This window comes from Fomitopsis serialis (assembly GCF_022376445.1).
Source record: "Fomitopsis serialis strain Sig1Antser10 chromosome Unknown B0H18scaffold_5, whole genome shotgun sequence".
NCBI classification, from domain to species: domain Eukaryota; kingdom Fungi; phylum Basidiomycota; class Agaricomycetes; order Polyporales; family Fomitopsidaceae; genus Fomitopsis; species Fomitopsis serialis.
The window spans coordinates 517,352-531,700 of NW_025954965.1; the positions used below are offsets into that span (position 1 = coordinate 517,352).

A 14,349-nucleotide genomic window follows, 5' to 3' on the forward strand; every position below is an offset into this window, starting at 1 on the left:
GCGGCCGCATCAAACCAGCCATAAGCCCAGAGACAGCCATCAATACTTGCGACTACTCACTGCAGTTTCTCCTCCCCGAGGCGTTGAACATCACAGATGTGTTTGGGGCGCGCGCCCACAGCGGAAGTGAGGTCGTGTCGTACATCGCATCAGTCATGTCAATAACAGCCATCATATCCGCCTTCGCATTGGCATCCGCATCCTTCCCTCCGTGCAGCGGGCTGTCTCGGGGATCCGGAATGGGGTGTCGGTGGTGATCGTCGACCTCGATGAGTCTCTACACCAACAATAGGACCGAATTTGAACCCGTCGAAGCGTATAGGTAGCCCACGACGGTTGACGGCATCCCAAGTTCCATCCTGATAATACCGTATATTACTCACAGCTGCATGACGCGAGTTGATCTGCCACCGCGATCAACTGAGCCGCCAACTACGTATCCCCGCCGGACTGTTCAGCCGCTCCCGCCACTACGACTACTGACCGCTGACGGAGGCAGTACTGTACTCGGCTCATACGCCGAGCAGTCGCATTTGTGTATAGGATCAACGTTACGTCCGTCAGCTGAGCCGCGGTTGGTGGTAGACCCGGGCCTGCAACATCGTCAACAAGTGATAGGCATTCAAATGAGGAGCTCACGAACTGCAGCGATAAATGGCCCGAGACTAGCCCCCCCATTTACCCGGGCGCGCAAGTCATACGGTACGTCACAGCCTGCTGTTAGCGCGTCCATTATCCTCATCCTGATCGCCGGGCAGACACGAGCGACACCACTTACGATATGTACCGCAGCCAGCGGTTGTGCGTTATGCGCACGCAATGTCAACAGCAACCGTCGCCGCGCCGCTATCGCACAGGCCTGGAGTAGGACAGACGCACCAATACGCTCCAGAAGACGTCGTGCGGGGCGCGCCAGGCCGCGCCGGACGTCAGGCGGTGCCACTAAACCGTGTTCTGAATCGACTGCAGTGGATGGCTGAACACCGAACCACCGAGCCACCGAGCCAGCAATCAGATGCAAGTGGCCCACGACCTCTCGTGTCCAGTACAATCACGCGCAGACATACGTGCGCATGCATATCTTAATCTCGACCGTCTTTTCGTCCATCGTAATACGATGGCAACACGTCTCGCCATTGATACGCTGTACACCACCAAGCCTTTCGGCCATGCAGAGCGCCTGGGACGACCGAAGCAGCGTGCGTATGACCACCTCCGAGCCTTCGAGGCACCGATGAGTACATACACGGGCACGAATCCGCCTGCAGGCAATTCGTTGGTGGGATTATGGTCGGCGCGTAATTGCTGTATGGACGTGAATACACAAATTGTGCGCGGCGCATGTTTGGGAGCACACAGGCATGGCGCGGATCGCACTCGTGCGGCGACAACGGTGCTGTGCACGTGAGGCTGAGTCATAAAGTGTCAGAGCAATCTCAAGCGGTTAAAGTGGGCGGCAAAGTCGTGCCATAGGGCTAAAATGCGAAATTTGATCAAACTAGGGCTCGAACGCGTGCACCCGTGCGCTCCCCTGCGCATCACAACCGCTGCACCAAAGCGGCATTAGTGGTTGTCTAGCACAAATACATAAGAATAGCAAACTCCTTATGGGGGCTTTTGTGATGCACACTGTCTGACGTGCCTTATGTGCCATCATCCTTTCTGGCTATGTGATAACTTATCAAGGGTGTCGGAACATAGTTCTCAACCCGTGGAGACTGAGCAGGGAGCCAGTAGACGGGACCATTCACCTGCCAAGGATGAAGTGGACTTGGAATGCTCGAGCGAAAGGTCACCTGATGTGTCCATAAAAGGGAATTGATGGGGTTTACAGGCGGCCTGTGCGCTCCCAAACGTGTGCGGACTGCAGTCGCGGCGTGCCCCGCCATAACCGCGTGCACGTTTCCCACAGGCGGCGTCGCCAACGATTTGCCCGTGGTTTATTCGGTGGCCGTGTACGGCTTGCAATCGCGAACGCGGGCCTGGGAGCGGCCGACGCGGTCGAAGCTGGCACCGATCGCATCTCCGGGGTAACACCCAAACGTCCCCAAGCTCAAGCTCAAGACACCCAACCCCCGGGACGTTCCTGAACGTTTGAACCGCTGCTCGGCGAAGTCAGCCCGCACGCACGGAGGGAAAACCGAACTCACGACGCGTATCCGGACGCGCAGGAAACCCAGGGTAACCGGGAAGCACTGGCAGGGTGTGCGTCCGAATCAACCGACTGACAAAGGCACCGCGGGCGAGTGGCAGATCGCGATCAGGCTCACCCATTCACAACGCAACGCGCTTATTGGCGGCGTGAGTGTGCCTTGTGCGCGCCTGAGCAGGTACTACCTATCTGTATATGCAGAATATTGTTAGGCATTAGGAGGACAGGGACGCGCCACCCGCCCCGAGCCAAAGCAGGCGGAGTGGATCCCGCAGGATAAGATACGGCTAGGAGCAGGAGACTTGCCTCCACTTGGCGTAGGCGGATCGCCAGGACACGATCGCCTGAATACCGTGCCCGCGTGCACAGCGGCGGCGACGCTGGTCCGACTGACCGTTCACAGACAGGAAGGCTCAGCTGAGCAGGCAGTGGCGGGCGTGGACACGGCTGGGCCCCGTCCGTGGGCCGTGCGCGCGAGATAGGGCTCGGATTAGCGAAGATTTCATTTGCGCAGGCCCGGTGCCCACCGCACTACGGCAAGCCACGCAGACAAAGGAGATGACAGGGATAGGGCGACCGCCGCGTGTCGCGGATGACGATAGGAATGGACAATAGAATGCCTGCAGACGTGCGCGGCAGAAGCGGGGTGTGAGCCAGATGAGGGGCGGCGAGGATCAGATGTGGCGAGTGCGCGTAAATGTAGGGGAGCGGCGTATATACAATGCTAAGTTAGTGCTGTTGGGAGTGGCAGAGCTGCCGGTAGCTATGACCCTTGTCCGTCTCTGCACACGAGGAGTGCGCCGCACGCCACGCGTGGCTTCGCGCGCGATCGCAGTGGCGTGATGGTTAAGCGGGCGCAGTCGAACATCTTTTTGAGCAGTTGGCAATGGTTGTTGTGTGGACACAGATTTTTGTGTTCGGGCTCGGTTCGCTTCGAGCGGTTGCGCGGCACGTCCGGGGGTGGATCAGGATCAGGATGGAAGACGGTGCATGGACGGATGGGGACAGGGACGCAGACAGAGTGGCACGGTGTGGACACGGAAGCGCGATCAGATTGAGATAGCTTAGGGTGTTGGTTCATATTGCACCGGTGTCACGACAAGTGTCAGGACTCAGAAACCCCTGTCGACAAGCCAGCGGACGACCTGGGTTTTCCACATGCCGCCACTGAGGACAACGTGCTTGGAATGGAGGACCTGGACGCGCATGCGCTGGGCCTCAGGCGAGCCGGACGGGTGGAGGGAGCTTGCGAGGTCCTGTGCGAGCGCCTGCGGGGAGCGGTGCAACGGCGTAAGCGGGTGTGCAGACATGAGAGTGATGGGATGAAACGAGAGAAGGCACTTACACTGGCGTTTCCTTCGATGTTGCGGATAAGTGTGAGGTGGCGTGTGCCGGCGTTGCGGATGTCGGTGTACACGGGCATGGCGCCGCGCGTATTTCTGGGGACGCGGTACACGGGCGGTGCATGCGCGACGGCGGTGGTGTACGCGCGCAGCTGGGCGGGGAGGGTGTGTGGGACGTGCATGGCGGCGAGGGACGAGGAGGAGGAGGAGGAGGAGAAAAAGGCAGGGCGGGAGACGCGCCGCGGAGTGTGAAAGTGGCGGACGGGCGGGAGAGGGATGTTGGCAGTGGAACAAGAGCCGAGTGTTCTCGTCTGAGCGTGGAGTCGCATCTTTGCAAATCCGCAATGTCCCCGTCACAACCGCTAATTACGCAGCCAGGCCCCCGCCTTTATCCGCTTCCCAATATAAGGCCCTCTCACCTGCCCGCCCTCTCCCTGAATCCCCACCACCATGGCCACCGTCTACCCCGCCCAACGCCGCCAGCACCTGCCATACCACCCCCAGCTGCAGGCCAGCGCACCTCTCCAGCCCGCGGCCTTCGCCCCGCCCCAGTCGTGGTACCCGATGCCCGACTCCTACCTCTTCAGCGGCGCCGCGAGCGCAGACCTCCTCAGCTCCCTCTCGCGCTGGAACCTCGGCCCGCCACAGTTTCTCCTTCCTCACCACCACTACGCGCAGGACTACGAGCAGGAGTATGTAGCACCGGAGGCCGCACCAGGCTGTAAGTGGCGTCCATTGTTCCCCATTGTCTCATGTCTGACGCCGAGGCCAGTCTCCCCTGCGCCCTCCGACTCATCCTCCGTCCTCTCCTGGGACACCAGCCCCTCTCCCGCGCCCGCGTCAGAGCCGCTGCACGTCACCTGCAACGCGCCGCTCGTCGCCCCTGTGCCGCTCCCCTTCCACTCTCCATTCTTCCTCCAGTACGACGACCTCCCTGACCTGGACGAGGACCTCTCGCATGCTCCCTATACCCACCGTCCGCAGAAGCGCAAACGCAGCTTCACTGACTTCTCGCGCATGGAAGGCGGCGCAGACGTGCAGGAGATGCCTGCGAAACGGAGATCCATCGGCGGCGGCGACGCACTCCCGCTGCTGTCCAACCGCATGCCGCTGCCGATGCCCGCCCACGTACGGTCTGCGCGCCGCAACTCGCTTCCCAAGGGCGCGACGAGGCACGCACGGCCCCGGTAGGCCGCCGCCAGCCCGTAGGCGAAGCCGGCGTTAGCGTGAGTCAACCAGCAGCTGCCTGTCAGCCTGCGACCCGCCGCTCACATCGTCCTCTTCTGCGCTGCTTCTAGTTCGCCTGCATCCCGTAACGCCTGCCCTGCGGCGCGCCCGGCCAATCCGCGTCCCTTCGCACTGTCCGCCTTCGATCCTTCGCACTTCCGCTCTGGGAGACGCTGAGCCTCGTCCGGCACACGACCCGTCGCGGTACATTCAGCGAAGCTCGCCCGTCGATGCTCCGACGTCCACGCGCCCGATCGCCTTGACACTCAGCCTGTCGGCTGCCGCCCTCCCCACCCGGGCGACGCGCGGGCGTGTTCGTTTCCGATACGCGGATGGTCCTGCTGCCATGGACCCCAGAGCCGGGCTCCGCTGTACATACCCGTTGTACATATCGTGCGACACCGTCCCACCTCCAATCGCCTCGCAGAATTACAGTATCCCGTTGCCCCGATCCGCCCTCGCTGCACGAGGCGCGGCGGGCTCCTATTGTTACATACATGTAGTGTACATATCTGCCTAGAAGCGCGGTCACGCGCAGCGGCCGTAACACCCCCACCCTAGTTCACGTAGCACCGCATCTTCCACGCTGTGGTCCGTCGACACGCCCTATGGAGTGCTGCATACCCAGAACCGTCCGCGCGAGTGTGTCCGCGCAATCTTCGCTGACGTGTGTGTTTCCCTGACGGCTCACTGTATGCATATGTGGCAGATGGAAGGCTCGAATCAGATCGAAGACCCCCACCGTGGATGTTCGAACTCTTCCACACCCGCCTGTACAGCACCGCAAGGTAAAAGTACGTTGACACAACTGATGCTCAATTGCGCGCTGCAGGTATGGAATCAGCAACCCTCTCGCCGCCCGGGTGCCTATCTTGGCCCGCGAACGTAAGTTCGTGGTCTATGTTGGCATCCGTATGCAATATCGCGGTGTGGCACGCGCGCGATCAGCGCATATATGCAACGTATCCCGCAGCATCGATACATGTCCTCCGCCTGGGAGCCCGAGCACGGTGCGTCGCTTCGAACATCCCAACTCGTATCAATTGCCTGTGTCACGGACGGGTCCGAAGCGCTGATAGCCCCCCGGCGATTCTCAGCTGGCACAAGGCCTGCAAGTGCGGGTGCGCGAGCACTGCTCAGCGAGCCATTCAGATCCTGCTCCTGGGGGATCCGGTGAACCCTCGGATCCTGCGATCGCACCATCGCACGGGCTGCTCCCCACGCGTGAGCGTATTACTCGAGTCCGGTGGTTGGCAGGCCCGCCACACTTTGTCATCTGCCGCGGCTAGTTCTGGGGTCGGAAGCGTTGTATGGCACGTCTGTCCACCAGAGGTGTCTCGCATATGACCGCGCGCGGACACGGTGGGGCAGGTACGCTGCTGGGATGGGACAATCATCGAACTCAACTCACCGTCAGCGATACAGCATCGCGCAGTGTTTGAGTTCGGATGGGGAAGCGGGGGCAAGTTCTGCACCAGTTCTGCATCGCCGGGACCTGTCGACGTGATATGATAGTGCCACTGGTATGTACTACGGCTGATGTATTTCAGGAACTCTGTCCACCAACGGGCCTGACGCAATCGCGTGCACTGGCAGCGGGGATTGAGCGCCGCCGGCGGTCCGCGTACATACGACTGAATCATCCGTCGATGACGAATCCAGGTGCGCTAGAACGACTCGGTAAGTAAGTCTCGCGATGGTGTGGTCCAGCGGCGAGCCAGGACGGATACGGTGGCTCGGAGGTTTGATGCGGGTCCGTGTCCGTGTCTGATCCAATTTACTGCTCGGGCGCGGCGGACGCACCAGGATCCCATCTTCGAGTTGCGATCGCGCGCGCGGCGCGGTTCTTCCGATGGACCTGCCAGACGAACTCCGAAGTTTGCTGCAAGTGTAGACGTACCGGGTTTGCACCGGTGACGCGCGGCGAACGCCCACAGGTACGCTGCGGGTGGATGCGGCACACGCGGAGACAGAAGACAGCGAAGCCCTGCCAGACCAGTGTTCCCTCACACACCAACATGTTTATGCCGAACGGTGGCCAGTGCATTTCACTCCGAGTCATCTTGTGTGGGTCTCGATTCTGCGACGGACACACCGTTGATGCGACGCGGGATTCGAGGAGACCGGCGTGCACTGGTGTCCTGACCCCTGGCACATTTCCGAGCTGACCGACACCGGTGCTCCGTCCGAGTGGTACGTTCGTGCGCGGACGTGCGCGGATCGATGCATACCTGGAGCAGCGGCTGCCGAGCGTAAGTATGGTCGCGGGAGTAAAACGTCCTGGTGAAACTTCCGCAATTTCGTGATGAGCCGCGGAGGTGCAGGCGACGACGTGCAGCTGCCAGATTCGGCTGGGATACATTCCATTCGGACATACTTGAAACGGATACAGAATACTATCTATGTTTTCACAAATTTGGAGCTGCTGAGACGAGTCTACACGCCGATGTCGCCGGAGGGGTTTGTATCGTACAAGGTGTCGCCACAGATTTCAAAACAGGTTCGAGAAAGCATACGTCGGGTAGAGAGACAGACGGCGAGAGGCGCCAGACAGGATAGACGCTACAGGAGGCAGGGAGTGTCGTACAAGTACAGCGGATTTCCGCAGGAAGAGCTTCGCCGAAGGAACACCGAGCAAGACCGCGCGACAGGTATCGTACACCGCTGAAAGACTTCTTTCCTAGACAAGACATCACAACGCACCACCAGGACAATGAACCATACCGATGCTCTGTACAGCAGGCGACAGCCAGCCCTACAGATAGTACATCTGCCGCGACATGTTGAGCATCGCGGGCTTGAACTTGTCCGCCCAAGGGTTGAGATCGAACTCCGCCCTGCTGCCGCCTGCAGTGCTCGCCGTGTCCGAGTCCCCGAAACGCATTTCGTCTGGGAAGTGGTTCTCGGCGCGCGAGCAGACTCGCTGGGACAGAGCATGGGGCACGTCACCTTAGAGGTGGATACCTTTCAGTCAAGAAAAGAAGAAACGTACGTCTGCATCTGGTGGCGAGTTGCGAGGAAGGTCAGCACGCATGAGCACCGGAGCGGCATAACACACGTACAGTATACCGGTGCTGGGATGGACACAGAGCGTGTCGCGCTCGCGTAGACATGGCAAAGATCGAACGAAAGACGTTGATAGCTGCATGCTTCATGAGGATGGTTGTACAATAGCGAGGCCGCTATTTACGACTTACATGTCAGGTGGCAAGCCGATGTCATTGCACAACACGATGTAATGGCTAGGTCGACTCGCTGCGGACGCTGAGCGGTTCGTCGCAACCTGAATGAAGCTAAGTTTACGTACTGCCTTGAATGCCGCTGTGCGACTGTAGGTAAAAGTCCGGATATTTTGCGTTCGTGATCTCCTCATCGACGACGAAACCAGGCAGACAGTTCCCCGAATTGTCAGCCTCCTCTCTGCGGAAATGCAGTTAGTCACAAAGAAGCCAAGGACTTTATCTCTCTACACACCGGTTACGCGGGAAGAAACGGATGTGGTGCCTGCATAGCTCATTCAGCGATGCATCGTGTATCTGCATACGAGGACAGTTACCGTTTACCAACCACAATAAACGTAATCTTCGGCAGCGCACTAGGCGAATATGCCTTCGCGCCCGACGCAAGAGGCCTGCCATCCGGGCCGATCTGAGGCATGTCCTTGAGAGTCCCTACGCACGAACAAACGAAGTCAGGCACCAGTGACTCGGACCTACACATCATCGGCACGTACTCTTGATCTCTTCAATCTCCTTCTCCGAGACTTGCTCGTACTCGCCTTCCGAGACGCCATCCCGGAAGAAGACCATTGTCTTTGGGTATCGCCCCTCCCAGCGAATAGCAAACTGGGTCAGCGCATCCTGCAGAAAGCATTGGACGTTAAATCAACGAGTAGCGGGATCAGACAACTTCGCCCACCGTAAGCATCTTGTAGAGATTGGAGATCATCTCCACGCGCGGCGGCTGGACCCCACAGAGGGCGACGTACTGGGTGCAATCCCAGTTCACCGAGGCGACCAGACTCGTGATGGAGGGTCGGGTAGTCACACCGGGGCCGGGATGGCCGACGTCCATGCCTGTGAGCCGCGAGTAAATACACAGATGCGGGTAGAGATGTAGTCATACCTATAACCATCGTAGCCTCTGGTACAAGTGGCCTCGACCCATCCACCCTCGAGTTGACGCCGCCGATCTTCGCGTTGATCCTGCAAAAGCTCTGTGAGTGACACATACTGCGATCAACATAGACACAAGCATACTTAAGTGCCACATTATTGAGGTATTGATCTTTCGCCGGCTCCCACTTGCCCGCGCGCTGCGAAGCAAGGTGCATGTAACATCACCCAAGATTAACGAGCAAGGGAGTACTCACGACACACTGCGTCGGGATGCCGCGCCTGACATCGCCCCAATGCTTGACCGCGCGCCGCACTTCCGGCGCGTTGGTCGGGAGGAACGCGAGGATGATTGCGGGCAGGATGGGCTTAGTCTGTGCTGTTCCGGGGACCGTCGTGCGTTGGCCGAGCGTATCAAGTTCCTGCAAACGGTTATTATAGATTCGAAGTCTGTGAGCTTGTCAGTAAGTACACACTTGCAATGCTTGGAGAGGGTTGGCCGGCATGATGACCGGGTCACGCAAGACGTCTAAGCCGCTGTCAGAGTCGATCGAGTAGTATGAGTGAATGGGACGGAAGACGCACTGACGCCTGGTTTAGGGGACGGTTAGCATGATGATCAGTGGGAAGTGGATAGTACGTCAAGGACTGACCTAGCGCCTGTAGGTTCCGTCTGAGCTTGCTGACGAAGTCATTGACCCTGGCTGGCTGGGCCCTGTTGTCGAAGACAGCGACGCCCCAGGCCAGGATACTGCCTGGAGTGAGGAATGCCTTCCTCACGACGTTCCAGGCTCCGCGTTTGACTTGTATATTCTGCAAACGCGTGCCGTTCGCTTGCGATCACATGCCTTGACAAACAGATGCCAGACCTACCTCTACACCGTTGCCATATTGAATGCGAGGTACACTGAGAAGTCGTCCATTTATTGTGAGTGCGGACGGGTTTACCGACATGCCTGCCTCGGTTACGAAGTCAGACGATTGATAGTCGAATACTTGTTCCTAAGCAAAGAATACGATATAAGAATGGCAATGGTCTTCGATTGCATGCCCTTTGGACTTACCTTTCCCGATACAGCATCCTGGATCGCCTGAAGGCGCGCATCTGGCCTCTGTGTCGCAAACTTCAGAAAATCGGCACCTATCTCCGCAGGGATCTTCTTTCGATACAATTGACCAGGTAGAACCTGGCAAAGCTCTGCCGGGAAGATATTGTCCCGCCCGATGCGAACACCGAATATTGTGGGGTGATGTAAATTGATGTTATGCGTTTGACGGTAGTGTTCCTGCATGTAATAAGCTTCTGTGCAGGGTATAAGGTAAAAACATGAATGATTACTCTGACCGTGGTCATGACACCGTCTTTCTCGAACTGGTATGCACCAGCATTGATGACGAGGTCCTTGATGGGACGTCCTCTCTTCGCCTTAGATGTTGGATGGTGACGTTGACGTTCTTGAGAAAACTTTTGAGCCGATTGAGGTTGGGGAGCGTTATCTGCTCAAGGTCTCGGATGTTTCTGAAGTTGAGAAAGCCTAAGGCCAGAGCAGTCAGCTCCCCGGGCCGGTAGCTAATTTTTCTTGATGAGAAAAACCCGAGGAGTAGATCATAGTCGCTTACACGAGGGAATTGGCTACATCAACGTTGATGAGCAGATTTCCGAGCACGGGGCGGACACTCCTGGCAATCCATGGATTAAACATGTTCACGATAGATAGGACAGTGCTGAGCTCACTGAAAGTATCCATGCCATGCCTGTAGGCCCATCGACATGTCCTTCGAGCCGCGCTCTACGAAGAACGCGCGGGCGTCCAATGCAAAGCCGTGGCGCCTGATGGCGAGTTGTATGTTTCAGTACAGTATGAGCACAGAGCGTCCTCACATGTTCGTGGCCTGACGGACAACCATTTGTAGGAGATTGAGCGCCATCGTGTTCTCCCCTTGTTGGGCGCCGCCTTTAGCCATGAGGCGCTGTATAGTCCTTCGTGCATGGCTCAATTACACAAAGCCTTCCAGACATTCTCTGGATTACACGTACTGGGGCTGTATCGTAGACACCCTCGTAAGTTTCACCTTGAATATACCCTTTCCAGGTGTCCTGGACATTCGTGCTTCGTACTGCACAGCGACATGAGCCGCCGGGTTGTAAGGTAGCGAGTCATGCGCTTGGTGACTTACCTCCCCGTTGGGGATGTCATTCCGCGAAAACAGGTTGGCGCGACCATCGTACACAGCACGAGGATTAAATTCCCGCGGGTATGCGCGTTGCACCTCGTCCATAATTTCGAATGCTCGCGTGATTTGTCAAGTTAGGGTCGATTGCTACAATTTATGCCGTATAGAACAAGTCAACAGGCACAGCAATAAATACTTGCCCACTTGCAATGGAGTACGTGAGGCGATGGCATACGATCGGGAGGACAAAGGACACGTACCATCATAATGGAAATAATCGCGCGGGGCCCTCTGGAAGTCGATCTTGAAGGAGTTCGTCTTCACTTGCATGCGGGAGCCCTGCGTCCCCCTTGGTGTGGCCATGGCGGGCTTGAGAGAGGGGAGCGACGCAGGACAGCGTCCGAGCGGGGGGGCTTTGTATCCCCTGGCTTCGGACGGCACGCGGTGCTCGGAGAGCGGTCGATTGGACGAACGCGTCCCGGATAAGCGGGACGCGTCTGCACGTGACGGAGTACCAGCCAGCGCGGCGATCGCGGAGTGCGCGTCGCGCGTCTCCTCCTCTCCTCCGCCATGCTCGACCTCTGTTCCATTTCACACAAGGGTGCGTCGTGCCACCGCATCCCAGACAGCTGACCGAACGCCCTCCAGGCGGCCTCGTCCTGTGGTCCCGCTCCTTCACCCCCGCCGCTTCGCAGACAGCAGCGTCCTCCGCGTCACCCGTCAACTCCCTAATCCGGGAGGCTCTCATTGAAGGCCGGACGGCGGAGAACAAGTACGAGAAGGATGGCTACTCTGTCAAATGGACGTTCGTGAACGATCTCGAACTTATTTTCGTCGTGCGTCCTCCCGCGCTGCTTATCGTCCGCACCCGGTCCGCTCAACCGCTGCATGCAGGTGGCATACCAGCGAATTCTGCAACTGACCTACGTCGACGAGCTGCTCGCTGCCCTCAAGACACTCTTTGTCAAACTTTTTGAACCGTTCTTGGCCACCTTCGTTGCCTCTCTGCACGCCGCCAGTAATGGGAAGTTGTCTGCCGGCGCGAACCAGACGGCGACTACGTGGAACTTCACGAAGGCATTCGACGGCTGGGATGGTATATTCGACAAGCTTCTCAGAGGCCTAGAAGACAAGGCAGCTCAGGTTAGTCTCCACTCCGAAGCAGCCTGCCGTCATTGCTGACCAATAACAGGACCGGAGGGCGCGCGTGGGCCATGTCCCTCGTCCTGCCATCGATTCCAGTCCGCCATCCGACGATCCTAGCACGCGTGAGGGTCAACAATTCAGATCCCCATTGCTTCCGCGCTAAGCTGCTTCCACAGTCCCTTCGCATGATAGCGAAGCATCCGTCGATGAACAGCAGATAGCGCGCAATGTCCAGGCCTTGAAAAACCGCCTTCGCGGGAGAGGCGGACGAATGGGCAAGCGCGGGGGTGGCCGTGCGGATGTAGGAAACGGGAGAGACAGTCACCCCGGTTCCGAGTGGGTGCTGTCTCTGCTTGTTCTTCAGGGAATGCTGACCTGCTTTGCAGTTCCGACACGCCCACCAAGCGCAAGCCCAAGAGTAAAGCGCAACGTAAATGGGGCGATGAAGCTCCATCCGAGTCCGATATGGCCTCGCTAGATTTCAGCTATGAGAATATTAACGGCAGTGAGGCCGCGTCATTAGACCTGTCGGCGCTCGTAGACAAGGGGTCTCTCGGAATCCGTACCCAGGACGGCCTCTACGAGGTCAAAGACTGGGAGTTCAGTAAGAACAGTGCGGCAGACGATGTCATATCGAGAGTGATTCAGGATGGTGGTGGACCAAGTACGAAACCTAACGCGACATCGGGGTCGCTTGGGGCGCTGGGCTCCATTTTTGCCCGGCTTACCGGATCGAAGGTCCTCACGGAAGAGGACCTGAAGCCAGTCCTCGAAGCCATGAAGCAGCATTTGATGAAGAAGAATGTGGCAAGGGATATCGCAGAAAAGGTTTGCGAGGGCGTCGGCGAGGGTCTCATCGGCAAGAAAGTCGGCGGATTCCAAAGTGAGCATTCCCTCGTGCCATTGAGGTAGGCAGAAGCTGAATTACTCTGTAGCGACGAACGCAGCCGTCCGACAGGCGCTTTCGAACTCACTCACCAGAATCCTCACTCCGAAGACGTCAACAGACCTGCTCTTGTCTATCCGTACGAAGCTTTCATCGCCCTTGCCATCGACACAGCAGAGGTTACCCTACAGCATCACATTCGTCGGTGTCAACGGCGTTGGGAAGAGCACGAACCTTTCTAAGGTCTGTTTCTGGTTGATCCAGAACGGCCTGAGGGTGCTTATCGCTGCCTGTGATACTTTCCGGTGCGTCGATGGCTGAAGGCATCATATCGTGACAGCCCGTTCTTACATGGACCCATAATAGGAGCGGCGCCGTCGAACAGCTTCGAGTTCATGTTCGGAACTTGAGTATGCTGGGAGTGAATGGAGCCACCAATAGCAAGGGCCGAGTGGAACTCTACGAACGAGGCTACGGCAAGGATGCTGCTGGTATCGCCAAAGAGGCCATTGCGTATGGTAAGCAGACAGTTTCCATGCCTCCCGTGGCAGTGACATATGTTTGCGCAGCGCGAGACAATGATTTCGATGTCGTGCTTATCGACACGGCTGGCCGGATGCAAGATAACGAGGTAGAATGCACATCAATCGAGTTTCCTTTCGTACGCTCACGTCTCTAATGTAAGCCTCTCATGCGTGCCCTGGCCAAGGTGAGATGGTTCGTATCAACGAAGCTAACTGTCATCTGAAAATGTCGCCAGCTGGTCGCTGTGAACAGCCCAGACAAGATCATCTTCGTCGGCGAGGCCCTTGTCGGCAATGAAGCTGTCGACCAACTGACAAGTTCGATCGGCCCTACGCGACTTCTCGGCGTCGTCGGGTAGCAAGGAACGAGGCATCGACGGCATGCTCGTCACCAAATGGGACACCGTCGACGACAAGGTTCGTTGGCCAGTCCATCTCTCGAGATGAGGCGCCATTCTGCTTGTCACAAATGGATGCATCCGATCCTGATGCTGGTTTGTAGTGCCTACAGGTGGGCGCTGCGCTGTCTATGACTTATGTCACCGGCCAGCCGATCATCTTCGTCGGATGTGGACAGGTGTTATCTCCTGTCCTTTCTGAGGAAGCATTTCTGAATCTGCCTGCATAGACTTACACGGATCTTCGGCAACTGCGTGTGGCAACGTCGTGCAGGCCATTCTGAGCGACTAGTGTGCTATTCGCAGCGAATGTCCGACACCCATCATGCCTTTTGGACAATATCACGGCTATTATCTATCGTACGTAGCAGCGCGGTACAGCC

General features: G+C 57.8%; 4 protein-coding genes across 4 annotated transcripts; 2 read left to right on the forward strand and 2 right to left on the reverse strand.

The window, feature by feature from the left end:
• Positions 1–3,264: 3,264 nt before the first annotated feature.
• Positions 3,265–3,677, reverse strand: B0H18DRAFT_1114670 (mitochondrial large subunit ribosomal protein-domain-containing protein; the record flags this gene model as incomplete). Its single annotated transcript, XM_048033150.1, has 2 exons — positions 3,265–3,420; positions 3,498–3,677. 2 exons carry the CDS (start codon positions 3,675–3,677, stop codon positions 3,265–3,267), a joined length of 336 nt encoding a protein of 111 aa, XP_047898679.1.
• A 268-nt stretch (positions 3,678–3,945) lies between these two features.
• B0H18DRAFT_1114671 (uncharacterized protein) lies at positions 3,946–4,686 on the forward strand (the record flags this gene model as incomplete). Its single annotated transcript, XM_048033151.1, has 2 exons — positions 3,946–4,216; positions 4,268–4,686. The coding sequence occupies 2 exons, from the start codon at positions 3,946–3,948 to the stop codon at positions 4,684–4,686; spliced, it is 690 nt and encodes a 229-aa protein (XP_047898680.1).
• A 2,362-nt stretch (positions 4,687–7,048) lies between these two features.
• On the reverse strand, positions 7,049–11,457 carry B0H18DRAFT_978471 (Piwi domain-containing protein). Its single transcript, XM_048044323.1, has 23 exons — positions 11,273–11,457; positions 11,016–11,128; positions 10,876–10,955; positions 10,720–10,818; positions 10,573–10,668; positions 10,458–10,517; positions 10,284–10,407; positions 10,177–10,263; positions 9,902–10,123; positions 9,711–9,839; positions 9,491–9,650; positions 9,314–9,366; positions 9,095–9,259; positions 8,982–9,037; positions 8,848–8,927; positions 8,641–8,798; positions 8,456–8,582; positions 8,279–8,393; positions 8,197–8,226; positions 8,030–8,142; positions 7,920–7,977; positions 7,792–7,864; positions 7,049–7,645 (listed from the first exon to the last, which is right to left on the reverse strand). The coding sequence occupies exons 1-23, from the start codon at positions 11,373–11,375 to the stop codon at positions 7,478–7,480; spliced, it is 2,469 nt and encodes an 822-aa protein (XP_047898681.1). The 5' UTR covers positions 11,376–11,457; the 3' UTR covers positions 7,049–7,477.
• Positions 11,458–11,582: 125 nt separating this feature from the next.
• B0H18DRAFT_1114673 (P-loop containing nucleoside triphosphate hydrolase protein) lies at positions 11,583–13,927 on the forward strand (the record flags this gene model as incomplete). Its single annotated transcript, XM_048033152.1, has 11 exons — positions 11,583–11,613; positions 11,661–11,848; positions 11,907–12,155; positions 12,205–12,280; positions 12,335–12,494; positions 12,545–13,041; positions 13,094–13,349; positions 13,411–13,562; positions 13,614–13,675; positions 13,730–13,753; positions 13,805–13,927. The coding sequence occupies 11 exons, from the start codon at positions 11,583–11,585 to the stop codon at positions 13,925–13,927; spliced, it is 1,818 nt and encodes a 605-aa protein (XP_047898682.1).
• Between the last annotated feature and the right edge of the window lie 422 nt (positions 13,928–14,349).

What these genes read in the sequence shown, in the direction of transcription:
- B0H18DRAFT_978471 (XM_048044323.1), bottom strand. Translation starts at nt 11,375, where the DNA reads ATGGCCACACCAAGGGGGACGCAGGGCTCCCGCATGCAAGTGAAGACG. An exon ending in GTGTCTACGATACAGCCCCA is followed by an intron (nt 10,819 to 10,875) that starts GTACGTGTAATC and finishes CCATGCACGAAG; the next exon opens with GACTATACAGCGCCTCATGG. An exon ending in ACCCTCTCCAAGCATTGCAA is followed by an intron (nt 9,260 to 9,313) that starts GTGTGTACTTAC and finishes AACCGTTTGCAG; the next exon opens with GAACTTGATACGCTCGGCCA.